Source organism: Spea bombifrons, chromosome 4 (assembly GCF_027358695.1).
Source record: "Spea bombifrons isolate aSpeBom1 chromosome 4, aSpeBom1.2.pri, whole genome shotgun sequence".
NCBI lineage: Eukaryota > Metazoa > Chordata > Amphibia > Anura > Pelobatidae > Spea > Spea bombifrons.
In genome coordinates, this window is record NC_071090.1 from 72830440 (window position 1) to 72849207 (window position 18768).

The window sequence follows — 18768 nt, forward strand, 5'->3', positions numbered from 1 at the left end:
GAATTGGCCGGTTTCAAAGATGTCCCAAATAGTACATGGGCACATGATGACAAGATGTCAAATTTCCAAGCTGAAAAAACTTGAAAAAAGTGCACTTGAAATTATTATTTATTATGTAATAATGTTAATAATTTAATAATAATAAATTAAGTAAAATTTAATGATTTCTTAAATTTTTATGTAATTTAGTTATCATATATATATATATATATATATATATATATACACACACATATATATATATATATATATATATATATATATATATATAAAGCACTCTCAAAGGATGGTCAGCACTCTAGGTATTCAAGTTAACAACTTTTCTTTATTCAAACAAAGTCAAGTCGACGTTTCAGTCATTGCTGACTTTCATCAGGACATGTGGAGGAATTTTGGCCCACTCTTCTTTACAATGTTGCGTCACTTACAATGTTGCGCCATTTGTTCATTGAGGTTTGCGGCCATTGTAACACCTTGATTCTTTTATTTGTCTTTCAGACATTCAGTTGTAGATGTGCTGGTGTGCTTGGGATTATTGTCCTGTTGCATGATCCTATTTCATTCAAGTTTTAGCTGTCGAACAGATGGCGTCACATTTGACTCTAGAATACTTTGGTATACAGTTTGTACTCCACTCAATGACTACAAGGTTTCCAGGTCCTGTGGCTGCGAAGTGATCCCACATCATCACCCCTCACCCACCCAGCTTGACAGTAAGAGGTGTTTGGTTTTTGCCAATGTGGTGCTTTGCATTATGGCCAAACATTTCTACGTTTGTCTCATCTCTCCGAAGGACATTGTTCCAGAAGCCTTGTGGTTTGTTGCAACTTTTCAAACCTTAGACATCCTGCCATGTTCTTTTTTTGAGAAAAGAGGCTTTTCCCTGGCAACCATTCCAAACAAATCGTACTTGTTCAGTCTTTTTCTAATTGTACTATCAGGAACTTTAACATTTAAAATGCTGAGGCCTGTAAAGTCTGAGATGTAACTCTTGGGTTTTTTTGCAATCTCTCTGAGCATTGCAGGGTCTGACCTTGCTGGGACGTCCAATCCTGGGAAGATCTTTTTCACTGTAGAATGATGGACTTTGCACTGTTTTATTGGGGTGGTCACACTTGCTGTTGATCAGTTAATCAGTTGACTTAGAAACTTAATTTCTATGGAAGCAGGAAGGGTGTACTTAGTGTGACAGAATGACCTGTCATACAGGGCCCCAAGGTACTCAGAGATGGCTCCAGCTTGGCTGTGAAACAAAGATAGCACAGGTAGGAACTCCATTGTGTAACTAATCACATCAATAGGATTGCTGCCTGTGGATTAAAGGTTGGGTTGTATACATCTGTTAATTTATGTTAATGCAGTTCTGTGGATATATGAGGCTATGTTTTACAACAATAAACTGTTCATTCCTGCTGCACTCAATTCAAGGTAGTTGTGTCTACTTATTGGGTACACATAGCAGGGTTCCAAGGTGTGCATGCTGTCTGGTGCTGGAAGTGATTTCGGGGACAACAGGAGGATACATCTGGGTGATCTCTGGGAGTTATTACAGCTCTCTTGGTGAACCTGTTACACTTAGTTTTTCACACGTGGCTTCTCCATTTTGGCTTATTTTTATTGAATAAATCATGACACTGAGTAATAAGTCATGTGCTGTTGTTCATATGAGGTTGTATTAACCTAGTTTTTAGATAAATACAACCTGCTAAGCAACAGATGATCATTATTATGTTGTGATACGTAAAACCATTGAATTCAAAGATGGTGTACTTTCACACGATATATTCATTTATTTAATTTTAATAAATCCAAAAAAAAGTTTTGCTGTGTAGGATCAATGCCAATGTAATGGCAATGAATGTGCCAAGGAATATCACTGGATGTCTGTGAACTGATATATTCAAAATAAAAATAAATTAACCTACCTTTCAATACTTATGAGATGTTCCACATTGAAAGAATACAATTTATACTTAATTCAGAAACATAAACAGAAAAAATACTATGGATATCTTTGATCCATTTGATCTTTGATTTGGTGTGCTTCAATTTAGCAGGTTAGATTATGTGATTTGGGCAATGTACAGGTTTGGATCTGAGCACTGGCAATTTGTTCTTCAACATTTATGATCTTACCGTTGTTGAAAATGCTCCATTCATAACCCCATCTTTATTTTCCTTAATCTTCATTTCCATGTCTACTGTAGCTGTAAAGCAACAAACATACACTATTTTATAATTTACATGGATAACAATCTACATATAATTTAGACAAATTCTGACAATATTATAAATGTATAGCTTGTACACAAATTTGTGATTTCAGTTAATAATGTACTCATGTAATTTGCACAGCCTTCCCCTTCCCTGCTTATACCTCTGCTTTAGTATTTGTATCAAAGTCAACACCATACCTTAGCAATTTATAATGAAATGCAGACAATTTCTATTGTAGTCCTACAAGAACATGAAATAAAGAAAGGAATTTATGGCTTTGAAAGTTTTTACATTCAGGGTAATAACTGCAGAAGGACAGGCAGTAGCATACCTTCAGGGGGGGTGCCACTCATCAGGCTGCCTGTTTCAGGGGCAGAGGTAGCACAGGCAGGCTGCTTAAGGGGCAGAGGGGGCACGGGCAGGCTGTTTCAGGGGTAGAGGCCTACCAGAGCAATGCTTGGCTTAATATATAGTGATGCTTGTTATGCTACTGTCACGTCTGCCCACACTAGTGGCACTCACCATGGAAGTTCTTCTGCCCAGAATACCATTGCCAAGAGAGAAGCTCTTAGTAGCAATAATCCAGGATTTAGATGATCCTGACAGCAAGCAGGCCTTAGTGCAGGCAGGTAATATAGGTACTGAGTCTATGTAGCAAGGTATAGGGTCTGCTTCAGGCAGGAAACACACAGGCAGTAAAGCACTGTAGGAGTTAACTCGAGCATTATGGTCAGGATAGCTGGGTCAGTACAAGCCAGAGGTCAAAAACACAAAGTGGGAAGTCAGAACTGGTACACAAGAAATCCAGGTAGAGGTGCAGATTCGCTAAGCAGAGAGTAGTCAGGCAGGCCAAGGGTCAAAATATCTGAAATCTGAAACACAGGCAACGATACGCAGTAATGGACCACAACAGGGTGCCAGAGAGAAGCATTTCTGGATTTTTAAATCTGGCGCCTGTTCTGGACCCCGCCTCCTAGGTCATGGCCGCACCTCCAGCCGTTCATCAAAGCCGCGGCTCCAGTGTTCCTGCTGTCGGAGCCTCCAGCTACAAGAGAACAGGAAAGTATCTTCCTCTGGGGATCCCTGCGCTGATGGGTAGCTCTTTGCTTACCCGTAGCGGGACCCCCAGACCCGTCCTCCTGCCTCCCGTGCCCGCTCGCCGGTGACTGGACTCGGGACCATGACATTTACACTATCATCAATGTCTGGCTCAGTGTATAGTGATAGAAGTTATGCTATATCATATCTGTTCGGTAAACATTATATTTTTAACCTTATTTCATTTATTTATAAGTTAATTTATTTTTTCAACTTTCTAGTTTTTTTTCAGTTGACATACAGTTTACACATTTGTTAAAATAAATATTCTTGCCAACATTCAGTCTTGACATTTTAAAGTGTGTGGGGGGTTTGCCCCGGGTGCCAAGTACTTTAAGTACGCCACTGAGAACAGGTCACAACCCAGCTGATAAATGCATGATGATTGAAAACCACCGAGTATAGAAGAAAACGTTAAGGGAGATTCACTCAGACTTAATATAATATTGCTATCTCTATAGCCATATGCTATTTTTGTATTTATATAGTTTGAATTTGTTATAGTAAACAAAGTTAAAAAGCAATATTTAAGCTAGTGTACTTTTTTTCTTACTTCATCACTGTTGCGTTACTATACGAACTCTAATGCTGGGTAAATCTATGTGGTACTAAGAATTGTTTATAATGTTTTTTATGTCTTTTGTCAACATACAAAACTATTAAGTGATGCATGTAAAAAAATAATATGATTGTTGTTGTTTTTATACTTGACAAAATCACAATATGAGTTTTCAATTTAATACTGTAGTGTGCCAAAGCTTTAGGCAGGTAGGAAAAAATACTATAAGTAAGAATGCTTTGAGAAATAGATGTTAATATTTTTATCATTTAACAAAATGCAAAGTGAAACAGAAAGAAAGTCTAAATCAAATCAATATTTGGTGTGATCACCCTTGGCCTTAAGGGGCCCTCAATTCTTCTAGGTACACCTGCACAAAGTTTTTTTAAGGAATTCGGCAGGTAGGTTGTTCCAGAACCAACCACAGTTTTTCTGTGAATTTAGTCAGCCTCAGTTGCTTCTCTCGCTTCATGTAATCCCAGACAACAATGATGTTGATGTTCATACTCTGAAGATAGTTGTTAATGACTTTGGTTGATTTTTGGTGTCATTGTCATTCTCCAATTAGATGCCTCCCTGATGGTATTGCATGATGGATAAGTATCTGCCTGTAAGGGCAGCCACTAACCCCTTCCACACCAACGTTTTTTTGTTACTCCACATACTGTATGTTTTTTGCCATTTTTAATATATGTTGGTTTAATCAAGATTCTCTTTCCCGTGTTTGATGTGCATGCCTATTTTCAGAAGTAATAATGCTCTCTTTTGAAATCATAGAAACAGAAAATGTGAGTGCTAGTTTGTAAAAGGGTTATACTATAATTAAAATTGCAAGAATTAGCTTAGAATTTCTTCTACATAGTAGGTGTAACTGATAAAAAAAAATGACCCAATTTAAGTTCACCAACATCCCCTGAGTAGACATACCCCACATACATAATTTTATGTTCAAGAGGGTCAGATCAATCCCATACATAGTACCCTATAGGGTAGTATTTTTGTTATCAGTGCAATATGCGTGTAATGTATGCCAGTGGTGTCACAATTACATTACTGAGCTTACTGTGGTGTTTACTTTATTATTTTGATTTATATTTCATTAAAAATAACATGTTTCTCAATCTCTTTCCTAAAATCTCCACTGCACTGATCATACTGTGATCAGGAGCAATGCTTTTTAGACCTGCATTGCAATGCAGACTCTCTTGAATCTCTCCTCTCCTCCAAAGAGCCTCTCTATGTAACGGAGTACGAGCACTCACATCAATACAGATGAGCGGTTGGCAGGAAGCACGGGGAGTCCAGGGTTCTGTGCAGTGGCAGGGAGATGTCCCTTTGCGCTGTGAAAAACGCATGACATACAGGCACGTCCTAAATGTTTCCGGTTTTATACATTTTTTGTGGCCATACCTGTATGTCTATAGGGTAGTGAAGGGGTTGACTCTGACCAAATTCCCAACTCCATTTGTAGAAATGCAGTCACAACTTTGCAAGGAATCTTCACCATGCTACATATTGCCTGCAAACTCTCTTGTACCGATCTCCAGTGAACAAACTGCCAAATATTTCACTCCACTGCACCTATTGCCATTTTCTGTACCCCAGTTCCCAGTTCCCAAAGGTATGGCGTTTTGGCGGCAACTGTTTTCTGCCAAAGCTGAGCTGATTGCGAAGGGAAGTAAGCATTAGGTGCCTCCCCTGAAATTTTTGTTTGGGCACCCAAGGTCTTGAGCTGATAAACATATTTTATGCATTTAGGTCCTTTATACTACTGTTCTGGCTTGTGGTATGCTGTTGCTTCTTGTTGGGGCCATTTTTGTATGAAGTATAAGCCATGAAACAAAACATCCATATAAATGTATGTGGAACATATAGAAGCCACCAGCAAAATGTTAGAAACCATGGTTACCTGTGAAGTCCTCAGTGATTTTAGTAAAGATAGTATGAGTATAGTATAGCTGTAGTGATATGCAGTACCAAATTATCTTGGAAAATTAAACACCTGTTCCCAACACCTCAAAATATAATGCAAAAAAATGTATCAATAAAATGAGTGCATCATCATTTAACGATTACTGCATATACTGCTGTTGAGTACATTGTCATGTATTTAGAAGAACAAAGTTATTCATAACCAACCACTACTGGATAGCTAAACCCTCCAGGATTTTGGTAGTCAATTGAGAGCCTTCTGTTTTCTCTGTCAGTCAAAAAACTTTAACTTTGGGTAATATATTGTGTTCACTAGCTACAAATCAGCTAAGGATAAGTCAAGATCTTACTTTGTTCTCTGGCTTGGCTCCCGGTGGCACTCCTGACTCTGGGAATGTGGCTGTTCAGAGCGAAGAAGAGTCTTAATAGGTTATATTGTTATTCTCAAGACACAATGAAGGGAGCTGAGAACATGTTATCAAGCAGCAAAGTCCAAAGCTGTGTCAGCGACTAGAGAGATTCCAGTGAGATACCCACTTCCCTGTAAAGAAAAGAAGGAAAATATGTTACTGAGTAAAACAAAAGTGAGTGACTTCTTCAGTAGCCACCTCTTCTGTTCAAAGAGTCACTGATATCCATTAAGAAATTCTGTTACACTAACAGCAATGCTTCTAATGTTTATTATAATGAATACTTATTAAAGCTCATAAAAAGTTACTGTGTTGTTTCTCTGGGATTAAACCTTCAGAGGATAGAATAAAATTGCAGAAATACTAGATAATGTAGCATTTATGAACATACTACTTTTATTCCTCGAGACATGTAATTTAAAGAGAACTATGAGACAGGAAGTTATGAAAAGATGTGCAAAACAAAACTGTGTACTTATTAATGTTAAATGCTCATGTATGACATATAATTTGCTGATAACTATAACCTTGAAGTGTTCCATTTGATAATGTGATGAACTTTAGACATGTCAATGTATGGCAAATCAATTAAAAACATGCATGTTATGAAGAGACATTGTCTTGAGGTTTTTTTCAACTGCTTATCATTCCTCAATGGCAAGAGTAGTAAGAGTCCAAATTTCACTCAACATACTTAACTCTAAATAGGTGTGGTGATTAAATGGAAAGCAACACTCAGAATAACTTGACACATATTAACTCCCCATAGAAAAATGCAATTCATTGTCTTGGCTGCTTTTCTTTTTATTCTATAGGTTTAGGAAATCTATCTTCTTTATCTCCCAATACTCACAGTGAATATCTCCACTGTAATAATCAGAGATGTATTGGCTAAACAAAAAAATGTAACTGTATTGCTTTAGAAGATTCATGAGCTACAAGATTCACTTATGTGCATATAGACATAGTATACCTGGAAGCAAAAGATCATTCATTGGTACAGAGTCTCTGGGATTTATTTCATCAAGTGTGCAGCGTTATTCTTTACAAACCAAGCTAAACAATGAATGGATCCAAAACACAGTGACACATAAAGGGGAATTTATAAAAACTGGCATGTGCAATATGAGAATGTATTATGCTGACCATTTGTCCCCAGTCCATAAATTGTTTCATGTTTCAAGGTATAATTTTTAAAATCCTCTTCTAAGGAAAAACGCCTATGTAATAAACAGGAACGCTAACTGAATATAATCTAAACACTCTAACCTGGCTTTATGTAGATATTAGTTACAACAGGTAATAAGTAACACATTAGGTAGTATTATAAGGAAATAAAGCAAACTGACATGCAGCTAGAATAATACACTTGCAAACTTACCACATTTTCACCTCCCATACACTGTGACTTACCTTTGCAAAAACACAAAGTTAGTTTATCCAATTGCCTATGTAATTCTTTTTTTTAAGGTTTATATCACTGGACGTTTTTTTGTGCCCTTTTTAGCAAACGCCAGGAATATGTTGAAAACAAAACCTCATTGTGCAATGTCTTCATTGGGGTTAAAATTGTTGAAACTGCATATTATGCAAACATCCTGCACATGAGCAAAGTATTGTTATCAAAATCATACCCATAATTATACTCATTAACATATGGGGAAATCATTTTTTTAGTAATACTAAAGTCGTAAGGCAATACCTGTTACTGGAAAACCGCTTGCCTGGTGAGGATGCAGCTGTATGAACACATTTTTGACACAATCACATTGATTGCAAACCTAATTCCATTTTTTATCCCCTGTACATGTACACATAATTGTCATGCTAGTATTACAGTAGACTAAGGACCTATGACGTGTTGTTGAGAACTACTAAGAAATGCTTTAAACAGAATTACGGATATATTTGAAACAGTAATGTGATGTTTTTGGCGTTTGGTTTTGTAATTGTACTTCATTATGAGGTCTAACGGTATCAGTGACCCAAGAGCTATTCAGTTCGTAGCCTGTCATTTGCAAGTTTTCTGTGGGAGACCCATGTACTATACAGCACTGACATTAATAAAAACCTGCTGATTGTGAAGACAGCAAGTGTGACATCATGATATCTGTTGCATATAGCTGTAAGGGTACAGTGTGAAATAGTATAGAAAGAAACACGACATCACACGTAAATGAATAACAGGTAAAGAACAAACAAGTAAAATATGTGTGATATCCCTATAATTAAGGATATAGGTAAGAAACAGTTTTTTGCTCTGACAAGAGGCCTGTTAATTTAGAAGGGGTAGATGCAGAAGAATGAACCCACTTGGTGCTATATAAATAAAAGATAATAATAATAATACAATCTGGATGTGTAAACATGTTGCATTAGCCACAGCATACAAGACTAGCCACAAAAACACTCACATTAGGACACCAGGTGTTTGAATGTTGCAGAGTGACCCATTGAGGGTAATGTAACACAGGACTAATTTCACATTGTTCCGCTTACCACAATTTGAACCAATGAACAATATTTGCTGATGTTTGTGAAGCAGCGCCACACTAGGAAGAACTAAAGGATGCTTCATGATACCCCAGGGCACCATCTGAAAAATAATCCATCAATTGTCATTAACGCATTACAAGAATCCACTGACATAAGACTAAAATTCCTGTCCTGTGAACACATAAATGCAGAACTGGATGACGTTATTACGTGGCAATTTGTCATCATATTCAAAAAGTAATATACCTTGTGTTTAGCAATGCTAACATTGATAGCTAGAAAATGGAGACAAAATAATGGAGATAATCTCCTGGTAACATGTTAAAAATCTAATTATCAATCAGAGCAATATGGAACGAGATTTCTACAGGGCAAAGGGATGGACACATAAATATTGGAAAATATGGGGAAGACTTTCCTTGTAAAATCTATAGTAAATAATCTAAGTAAGCCTGGCGAAGCAGGGTGTAACCCACATCGGATACATATAAATATTCACATCTTGCCATTAACCATATACCTATTTGTACTATGTTATTTATTTTTCTTCTTAATGTATTCATTTTTTTACATTATTATGCATCAATACCTAATAATGATGTTTATAATACTCTATTACCGGATCCAAATGCACTACGCTGTGCCGCAAAACTAATGGGGGGGGGGGGCAACACAATGGGTGCCTTAAGTGGATAATTCATTTTTGCTGGTGGTTTCCAATGCTTTTGTTTTTATGTTATGTAATACAAGGAAACATTTGCACCTATGGTATCTGTCTCTGCTGTTGCGTTTATCATCAGGTACAGGGCTACAGGCTACTAACAGCAAGCTAAATATTGACAGTGCCAATTAATTTCAGTATATATATAGTTAAGTCGGTGGGGGTACACAGTCTGGTTACTGAAAGCACACAGATGACGTAGAACGATAGCGTTGAAAACTTTCCTGCAGATGACGCGCTCCGGCTTAGTTTCTATTATAATACATTACAAATTAAAGCAGTAATGGCGCCACAAAATACGCAGCCGCTCGGGAACAATTTCGCGTCCACCTACTTTCGTCAACTGCCTACGGAAACAGCAATTAATCCAGTCACGTAACTAAGCCTCTCGTGTTGAATGAGCAAAACCTGCCATCTACTGGAGAACTAAGGAACAACTACTACTACGTATATGGTTACACACACTCCTGCAGGCAATGTATTACTTCGCGCATGTGCAGATTCTGATACTAGTGACGTAACCATGCTGTTTCCCTCATGAACACTATATGCAGCGTTCGCATACCAGAGCCCGAGTAGCTCGCCGTGATCGTATAGTGGTTAGTACTCTGCGTTGTGGCCGCAGCAACCTCGGTTCGAATCCGAGTCACGGCATTGTGTAAAAGCAATGGCACGGCAAGTGGGCTCATAATTTTTTTTTTCCAATGCCGTTATTTAGTTGATTACGGAGTTCATTCTCTTATTTTTACTGATGTCGAATAAATAAATAATTATAAATTGATAAACCTTTTATTATTCAATAAAATTGGTTGTATATGTCAATATTTAAAATGATAAACGCGGGTTTTATTTTAATAGACGCCAAACGCGAAATATAATACGTTTGTTAACAGTTTGAACCATGTAGTTTCCAGCTCGTGTTATATATTTGCTTTTTAGGCTTTATGCAATAAAGTGGTAAAAGTACGTGCTATCGCATTATTTTATGACCCTTTTTGTGGATTCCTTAGTGTTCAAACTACAATAATGAATAGGAGAGTATACAAAGATTGTGACGTCATCGCTGGTCTACAGTTAAATGAAGTGGTACAGCGAGCCGGACTCAGAGCCCGAGTAGCTCGCCGTGATCGTATAGTGGTTAGTACTCTGCGTTGTGGCCGCAGCAACCTCGGTTCGAATCCGAGTCACGGCATTGTGTAAAAGCAATGGCACGGCAAGTGGGCTCATGTTTTTTTTTTCTTCCCCGTTTCTTCTCATAACAGAATTAATTAAATTGTTAAAAAAGAACCTTTTTAAAAAAATGTAAAAAAATATTTGCTATTTTTGTTTGGGATTTATTCCATAGCATAGATGCCACTACTGAAAAAAGCAACCCCCTTCAGTACAGTAATACCCCACTGACACTTTCTACATTTTCATTTTTTTTAATTCTTATTTCATTTAATTAATACTATTATTATTATTTCTTGAAGTTGGTGAGATAACCTTAATGATCTTCATAGATTTTTTCATGTTATGGTGACCCATTAAATATATTGTAGAAAGAGTGGGGCACCAGAACTTAATAGGCAGTAAAGTACCCCCTGGGGCTGTTTCCACTCTTCTGCCACAAGCATATGCTATCTATATTGGATGTAAGTGGGGACATACTAAAACGAATGACAAAATGGAATGCCCATAGACTTTAATGGGGAGGAATGCCCATAGACTTTAATGGGGAGGAATGCCCATAGACTTTAATGGGGAGGAATGCCCATATACTTTAATGGGGAGGAATGCCCATAGACTTTAATGGGGAGGAATGCCCATAGACTTTAATGGGGAGGAATGCCCATAGACTTTAATGGGGAGGAATGCCCATAGACTTTAATGGGGAGGAATGCCCATAGACTATAATGGGGAGGAATGCCCATAGACTATAATGGGGAGGAATGCCCATAGACTATAATGGGGAGGAATGCCCATAGACTATAATGGGGAGGAATGCCCATAGACTTTAATGGGGAGGAATGCCCATAGACTTTAATGGGGAGAAATGCCCATTGACTATAATGGAAGGTAAAAGAATAATTGATTTTGAATTTAAAACATATCATTTAGATCTTTGGCACACATTCTCCCCTAGCACAGACACAGGATCTAAAACTCAGATTATGTGGGATTATAGTGATTGAGTGAATGTGAATTGAGTGAATGCCCATAGGATATAATGGGAGAAAAATTAAACTTGTTTTTTAGAGAAAACCATCTTAAATATCATATAGAACTGTGTCATGTATACTCCCCTAGTACAGTTATAGGTTCTAAACCTCATATTAAGTGGAATTATAGCTGTGTTCTATGGAATGACAGGTGAATGACAGTATTGATGGAATGCCCATAGGATAATGTTATCTCTATGTTTAATGCTGTGACGGAACCCTCCATCACTGGGACTACTGGAGAAGCCTGACTGCCAGCCTCCTCCCTATTGACTATGGGCCCTGGGTTTGTAAAGACTTCTGTGGCTACCCCCAGCAGTATCATCTCATCACTTGCTGAGGGGATTATCTCCAGCAGACAGCCAGGATCTGCAACCAGGGAGTGACTGCCATTGTTTCAGTTTAATGTTGTATAAATCAGTCCCCCCCCCCATTGTATTGTTAATCTCGTGACTGCCCCTGTTGTCTCTGGGAGGCAGATTAAGGGGGGCGGTTTGTGTCCCAATATCTTATTTTATGTAAATGTGTGTTTTGATGGATATATCCAGCCCTGTGTGTCCAAAATAAATCAGTCTTCGTTTGGTTTTACCCTACACTGAGTCTCGGCGAGTGACTGGGGAACTGGGGAAAGTGTTGTCCCAGGCTAAGGGAGCACAAGACAGCGGAGGTAGTCGGTCGGACTAGCCAGCCCCGTGACATTGGTGGCAAGCGGCGGGATTGCTTCTTAGTCTGAGGGACACTTACTTTCTACCGGGATTAACCGACAGGACGACAGACTTCGGTCGCCTTGACGAACACATGGATGTGGTATCAGAATTCCAGGGGCTGCTGCGGGTCATCCTCTCCTGCTACACCACTACTCTGCCTACAGAACAATACCAGAATCTGAGGCAACTGGTTCGACGGTCACTATGGCAGAGGGCTGTTATATGCCGGGGTCAGTGTCTTCCAAGCTCCGAACAAAAGATTAGAGACCAGCGGGAACTACGGATGTCATTCCCTTAGTGCAGAGAATTACATCACATGCCGTTTCCAGTATCTTAAGTTCTATTAAGGTTTGGGGACCAGGGCATTTTTATAAGTTGCACCTGCAACCTGTAGCTTTCCTATCAACTGCTCGCAAAAATATATTTCTTTCCCCAGGTAACTAGAGTTAATAAATAATAGTTCCTTTTTTACACTTGAAGTATTACATTGCATAGCCTATATTGGTGTTAATACAGGTATTTTATTTTTGTATCTCTCATGTGGTACATAGTTGGAATTAAAATTAATACTACTAAAATAGACTGTCCCAAACATGACATGTCGGAATGGAAATGTAGGTGTATTTTGGCTTTTATGAAATGTTTTGTGCATCTTGCTATAAACTTGTGCACCGAAAAATGCACCTGCCCCTTAAACCCGCCGCAACTGCGACCGGGTCCGCCACTCAAAGGGGCTCGGAAGCCCCCGCCAGGGCCGGCCTTACAGGTGTGCGTCCGCACAGGGTTTAAATTAAAACATCGGGGGGGGGGTTGTTTTTTTGCAACCCCCAATACTTACTCCTCAGATCAGTGATTGATATTCGCTGAATATGCGCGGAATTCTTCTATTGTTTTATGTTAGTGTGTGTGCAGGCATGTTATGACTGTGTGTGCAGGCATGTTATGACTGTGTGTGCAGGCATGTTATGACTGTGTGTGTATGGGTATGATATTGTCTATGTGTGTTTCTCTGGGTATGATAGCATGCATTTGTGCTAGTTTAAGTGTCTGTGCATGTGTGTTAATGTATGGGCCTTGTTGTGTTAGTGTGAGTGTCTGTGTGTGTATTAGTGCTGATTGTCTGGTTGTGTTAGTGTCAGGGTGTGTGTTAATGTATGGGTCTGGTTGTGTTAGTGTGAATGTCTGGGTGTGTGTATTAGTGCTGATTGTCTGGTTGTGTTAGTGTCAGGGTGTGTGTTAATGTATGGGTCTGGTTGTGTTAGTGTGAATGTCTGGGTGTGTGTATTAGTGCTGATTGTCTGGTTGTGTTAGTGTCTGGGTGTGTGTTAATGTATGGGTCTGGTGGTGTTAGTGTGAATGTCTGGGTGTGTGTGTATTAGTGGTGATTGTCTGGTTGTGTTAGTGTGAGTGCCTGGGTGTGTGCTTTAGTAAAAAGATTGTGAGGAGAACCGGTGTGCCCTAAAAATAGTGTGTGCTAAATAAGTAAATCTCTTAAAAATACTTCCCTTTTGTTTTCTCACAGCTGCCTCCTTAAAAACAACTCTCTCCAGGTGTTGTAAAGTATAGGTTCAATTTCAATAGGGGGCGCTCATGTAAGAAAAACAAACGAAACAACAATAGTGTAGACTGTTCAGTCAATACGGTGTTAATTATATTGCGTTAGTTGCACTCACAATAGTGCTGAAGATTTGTGTCTGTTTCTCATTCCCCTCTCATAGCAGCTTGTGAAAAAGGTAGTAAATGGTTGCAATCACGGGATCCAATGCACGTAAAATTATGTGCAAGGTGCGCTCAGGGAGGGGGGTAGGGGAAGCCCACGGTGTCCAGGATCTCTTCTCCAAATGTCATGGAATTTCAGGTCCAATCCCCCGAACGCTGTGATACAGTGCGGCAACTTCTTCCAGCCAGGGAGCGGGAAAACCACCCCCAAAGAATAATCAACTGCTGCTTATATTTAAAGATATAGGTTTATTACGGGAATATGCCTTTAAAATAATTTTATTTAAATTTAAAAAAAAAGTACTTTAAGATATATAAAATATAAATATGTAAACGTCAAACGATTCAGTGAAATAAAAAGTCTTTCCTCAACGCGTTTCGGCTTTAATGGCTTCCTCAGGAAAAAAGTATTTGATCGCTTCTTCCACTCTTTTTGTGTGTTAATTCGTTGTATTTTCTTCTATATACGCTAGATGGCGGTGTAACGTTGTTTCCCAGAACATGAGGACGTGTTGTACGCACATGTACACTAGGTGGCGCTGTTACGTCATTCCACAATACGTGAGGACGTATTGGAGGCTGGATGTGCGTACTGCCGTCATTCTGTTTATACGCGTCCCCATAGAAACGGCTTCTCCTTCTCCGTAGGGCTGTCTCTTTTCTTGGTGTTGCATCATGTCCTAGTGTCCTGCTGTGCTGTGCAGTGCAGATGTTAAGAAATGACATTTGAAGACGGATTAACATGAACGCTAAGTATAAACGCTATAGGATGTAAACGTTTAAGGATGTGATTGCATTAAACGTGGATATATGAACTATAACTAAACATACTATGGGTTTTGTTTATACATAAATGTCTATATGAATCCACAGAAAAGAGAGCAATATGCCAAACAATAATACAAAATATGAAATATTGGAATTGTGTATAGTAAAAAGTAATATTGAAGAACCCATGAATGAATAAGTAGTCTGTGTCTATTTATTTCAAATGGGGGTTAGGATCCCTTAGGTGAAAGCGTGAATATCCAAGTTTATGTTCAAGCCTCCTTTTTTTATATGTTCCTAATTTAAAGATCCACTTAGTTTCCTTTCTTGAAATGTTTTCTGCACTATTCCCTCCTCTCCAATTTGGGGGTACAGTGTCTATTCCCATGATTCAAAATTGATTAATTGAGAAAACAGGACATGAATTACAGTATCGCGGGACACCGTGTTTAATGCTTGAATTCATAATGTTCCCAAGATGTTCCTAAATTCTTCCTTTAAGTGGTCTGGTTGTTCTTCCCCCATACTGTGCACCACATGGACATTGTAATAAATAAATTACAGATTTGGTGGTGCAGGTGATGAATTTCTTAATTTCGTATGTAGTCCCTGTCCTATTACTGATAAAACTGTTTGTTTTCCTTGGTAGGTAGGTGCACATCTTGCACCTACCGCATGGGCAAAAAACAATGGGTTTCTTGCCCAGAAAGGTATTAAAATTAATTTCTGTTTTCTTTGTTGGGAGGAAAATGTTTTTCAAATTATTTGTTTTTTTTGTATACGATTTGAGGTTTTTCCGGTAAGAGGGGACCTAAAATGTCATCGCTCTTCAGGACATGCTAGTGTTTCCGCAATATCTTTTTAATGTGGTAAGCCTTAGTATTATATTCCTTAATGAATGAAAAACTGAAATCTTTCTTGTTCATATTATGTTCGGGCTTTCCTTTTAGTAGATGAGATCTGTCCATTTGTTCCACTTTCTGTTGACTTCTCGCTAATAACTCTATTGGATAGTGTTTCTCCCTAAATTTACTTTTAATATCTGTGGTGTGTTTTATAAAGTCCTGGTCCCGTGTACAGTTCCTCCTTATTCTCATCATCTGCCCCGTGGGGATGTTATCTAACCATGCTGGGTGATGACAGCTTGTGTAATCAATGAAACCATTGGCATCGGTAGCATTTTTATAATTTCTGGAGCATTGCCTTCTGTGAATAGTTCCACATCCAAGAATTCAACACTTTGCTTTAGTATGTTGAAAGTAAATTTTAGGTTGTATTGGTTCTGGTTGATGTATTCTATAAATTGATGTAATTTATCCAGTGTTCCCCTCCATATAATTAACACGTCATCGATATATCTCTTCCACTGCACCAGGTCTGCTTCAAATGGATTGTTGTGCCATATCTGTTCTGCTTCCCATTCGGCTGCGAAAAGGTTGGCGTAACTCGGCACGAACCTGGCACCCATGGCTGTCCCACATAGATGACGGTAAAACTGGTGTTCAAACAAGAAATAGTTATATTTCAAAATAAAATCGATACATTCCAAAATGAAATCCTTCCGATGTGTTGCATGTTTAATGCTATCTCAATGAGTAGTGTTATGTCCATGTTTAATGCTATGTCCATATTTAATGTTATCTCTATGTGTAATGTGTGACAGTGTAAACCCCAGGGAGATGCTTAGTGTGGCATTTGGGTACAGGTGCTATCCAGATCGTAAATATGGGTCCCTAGGGTGGAGCAATTGGAGAGCAGGGTGGGAAATGCTCCGTTTCCCCATGCTGTGGAAATTCCATGCCGAGTTTTCCAGGACGCAAGAAGTCCACAGGATCCGGTCCGGGATTCCTATGGGGCCGGCATCAGGCACAGGTGCTGGACATTAAAAACCCCTGGAGCTTGATACTCAGAGAGACTGTTGGGGGAAGTGGAAGTTCCCTGTGCTCCCAGGGCAAGGAGAGGCCCCGAAGAAGACAATCCCTGAGCCAAGTGAGGCAATACCTGCCTGGACATTTCTTTTGCAGGTTTCACAGATATGCAATACTTTTATCCAGCAAAAAGCAAAAAGAAACTTCAGCTACGCCAGGCTCTGGAAAACCTCCCCCAGACAACACACAAAACGTCCAGGCAGGTATTGCCTCACTTGGCTCAGGGATTCTCTTCTTCGGGGCCTCTCCTTGCCCTAGGAGCACAGGGAAACTTCCTCTTCCCCCAACAGTCTCTCTGAGTATCAAGCTCCAGGGGCTTTTAATGTCCAGCACCTGTGCCTGATGCCGGCCCCATAGGAATCCCGGACCGGATCCTGCAGATTTCTTGCCTCCTGGAAAACTCGGCATGGAATTTCCACAGCATGGGGAAACGGAGCATTGGCCCACCCTGCTCTCCAATTGCTCCACCCCAGGGACCCATATTTACGATCTGGATAGCACCTGTACCCAAATGCCACACTAAGCATCTCCCTGGGGTTTACACTGTCACAAATGCTATGTCCATGTTTAATGCTTTATCCATGTGTAAGGCCGTGTCAGTGTTTAATGCTATCTCCATGTTTAATGTTATCTCTATGTGCAATGCTATGTCCATGTTTAATGCTATTGTCAGGAACCACTTTTTCGCTGCCTGAACCATGGCTTTTTTTATACCTGTGTTGTTTAAATCTGCTACCACTAGTGGCCGCCCTCTGGAGCACTCAGAACTCAGGTGTGCCTTGTTACCTGGGTTGAGCCCTAGCCAATACATCCAGCTGGCCCTTGTTACCTGTGATTACCCTGCCTTTATGAACCTGCCCTGCCCTTCAGTCAGGGCCTTTGTATTGAAGTCTATGGATCTTCCTGCTGTGGCTCGGCACCTGTACTGTTCCTGGTTCCCTGCTTTGTGTCCTGAAACTGGTGTTCAAACAAGAAATAGTTATATTTCAAAATAAAATCGATACATTCCAAAATGAAATCCTTCCGATGTGTTGCATGTTAACTCCATGTTTAATGCTATCTCAATGAGTAGTGTTATGTCCATGTTTAATGCTATGTCCATATTTAATGTTATCTCTATGTGTAATGTGTGACAGTGTAAACCCCAGGGAGATGCTTAGTGTGGCATTTGGGTACAGGTGCTATCCAGATCGTAAATATGGGTCCCTAGGGTGGAGCAATTGGAGAGCAGGGTGGGAAATGCTCCGTTTCCCCATGCTGTGGAAATTCCATGCCGAGTTTTCCAGGACGCAAGAAGTCCACAGGATCCGGTCCGGGATTCCTATGGGGCCGGCATCAGGCACAGGTGCTGGACATTAAAAACCCCTGGAGCTTGATACTCAGAGAGACTGTTGGGGGAAGTGGAAGTTCCCTGTGCTCCCAGGGCAAGGAGAGGCCCCGAAGAAGACAATCCCTGAGCCAAGTGAGGCAATACCTGCCTGGACATTTCTTTTGCAGGTTTCACAGATATGCAATACTTTTATCCAGCAAAAAGAAACTTCACGTCCTGATCATCAATAAGTCGTCACAAACACATCAAGGCCATCCTCCATAAGATATGTATTTCAGCCAGCAATACACAAGGGCACATACCATGCAACAGTCAAACAGTGGTTTTTGGGGTTTAAGCGGTTAAAATAAGGAGGAAAAAAAAACAAAAAAAAATGAGCTGCTGTTCCTGGCTCTAATTGCCCTAGAGGACTTAGGTGCTTAGGACCCCTAAAAGTGACATGTATGGCCCTCATGCTATAGGGTTTGTCACATATGGTGGAGGATGCGGGCAAAGCACTGCTATGGTCTGTGGGCAGAAAGCAGGAACCAAAAAAAAACAAACAAAAAAAAAACAAAAAAAAATGAGCTGCTGTTCCTGGCTCTAATTGCCCTAGAGGACTTAGGTGCTTAGGACCCCTAAAAGTGACATGTATGGCCCTCATGCTATAGGGTTTGTCACATATGGTGGAGGATGCGGGCAA

The 18768-nt window shown here is 39.6% G+C and overlaps 1 protein-coding gene, 1 long non-coding RNA gene and 2 other non-coding genes across 4 annotated transcripts in view; 3 read left to right on the plus strand and 1 right to left on the minus strand.

Moving 5' to 3' along the window:
• Nucleotides 1-6343, minus strand: part of SLC28A1 (solute carrier family 28 member 1) — a 37954-nt gene extending 31611 nt beyond the window's left edge. Inside the window, exons 1-2 of the mRNA XM_053463139.1 lie at nt 6157-6343; nt 2137-2207 (exon numbers count right to left, since the gene is read on the minus strand). Coding sequence (XP_053319114.1) covers nt 2137-2196 — 60 coding nt within the window. The 5' untranslated portion in view covers nt 2197-2207; nt 6157-6343. The remainder of the gene's footprint in view (nt 1-2136; nt 2208-6156) is intronic.
• A 3672-nt stretch (nt 6344-10015) lies between these two features.
• Nucleotides 10016-10087, plus strand: TRNAH-GUG (transfer RNA histidin (anticodon GUG)). The gene has a single exon. It is a non-coding gene; the product is annotated as a tRNA-His (tRNA).
• Nucleotides 10088-10553: 466 nt separating this feature from the next.
• Nucleotides 10554-10625, plus strand: TRNAH-GUG (transfer RNA histidin (anticodon GUG)). Its single transcript has one exon. It is a non-coding gene; the product is annotated as a tRNA-His (tRNA).
• Nucleotides 10626-14703: 4078 nt separating this feature from the next.
• On the plus strand, nt 14704-16342 carry LOC128492699 (uncharacterized). The gene is made up of 3 exons (XR_008354124.1): nt 14704-14813; nt 15619-15697; nt 16204-16342. It is a non-coding gene; the product is annotated as an uncharacterized LOC128492699 (long non-coding RNA).
• Nucleotides 16343-18768: the final 2426 nt, after the last annotated feature.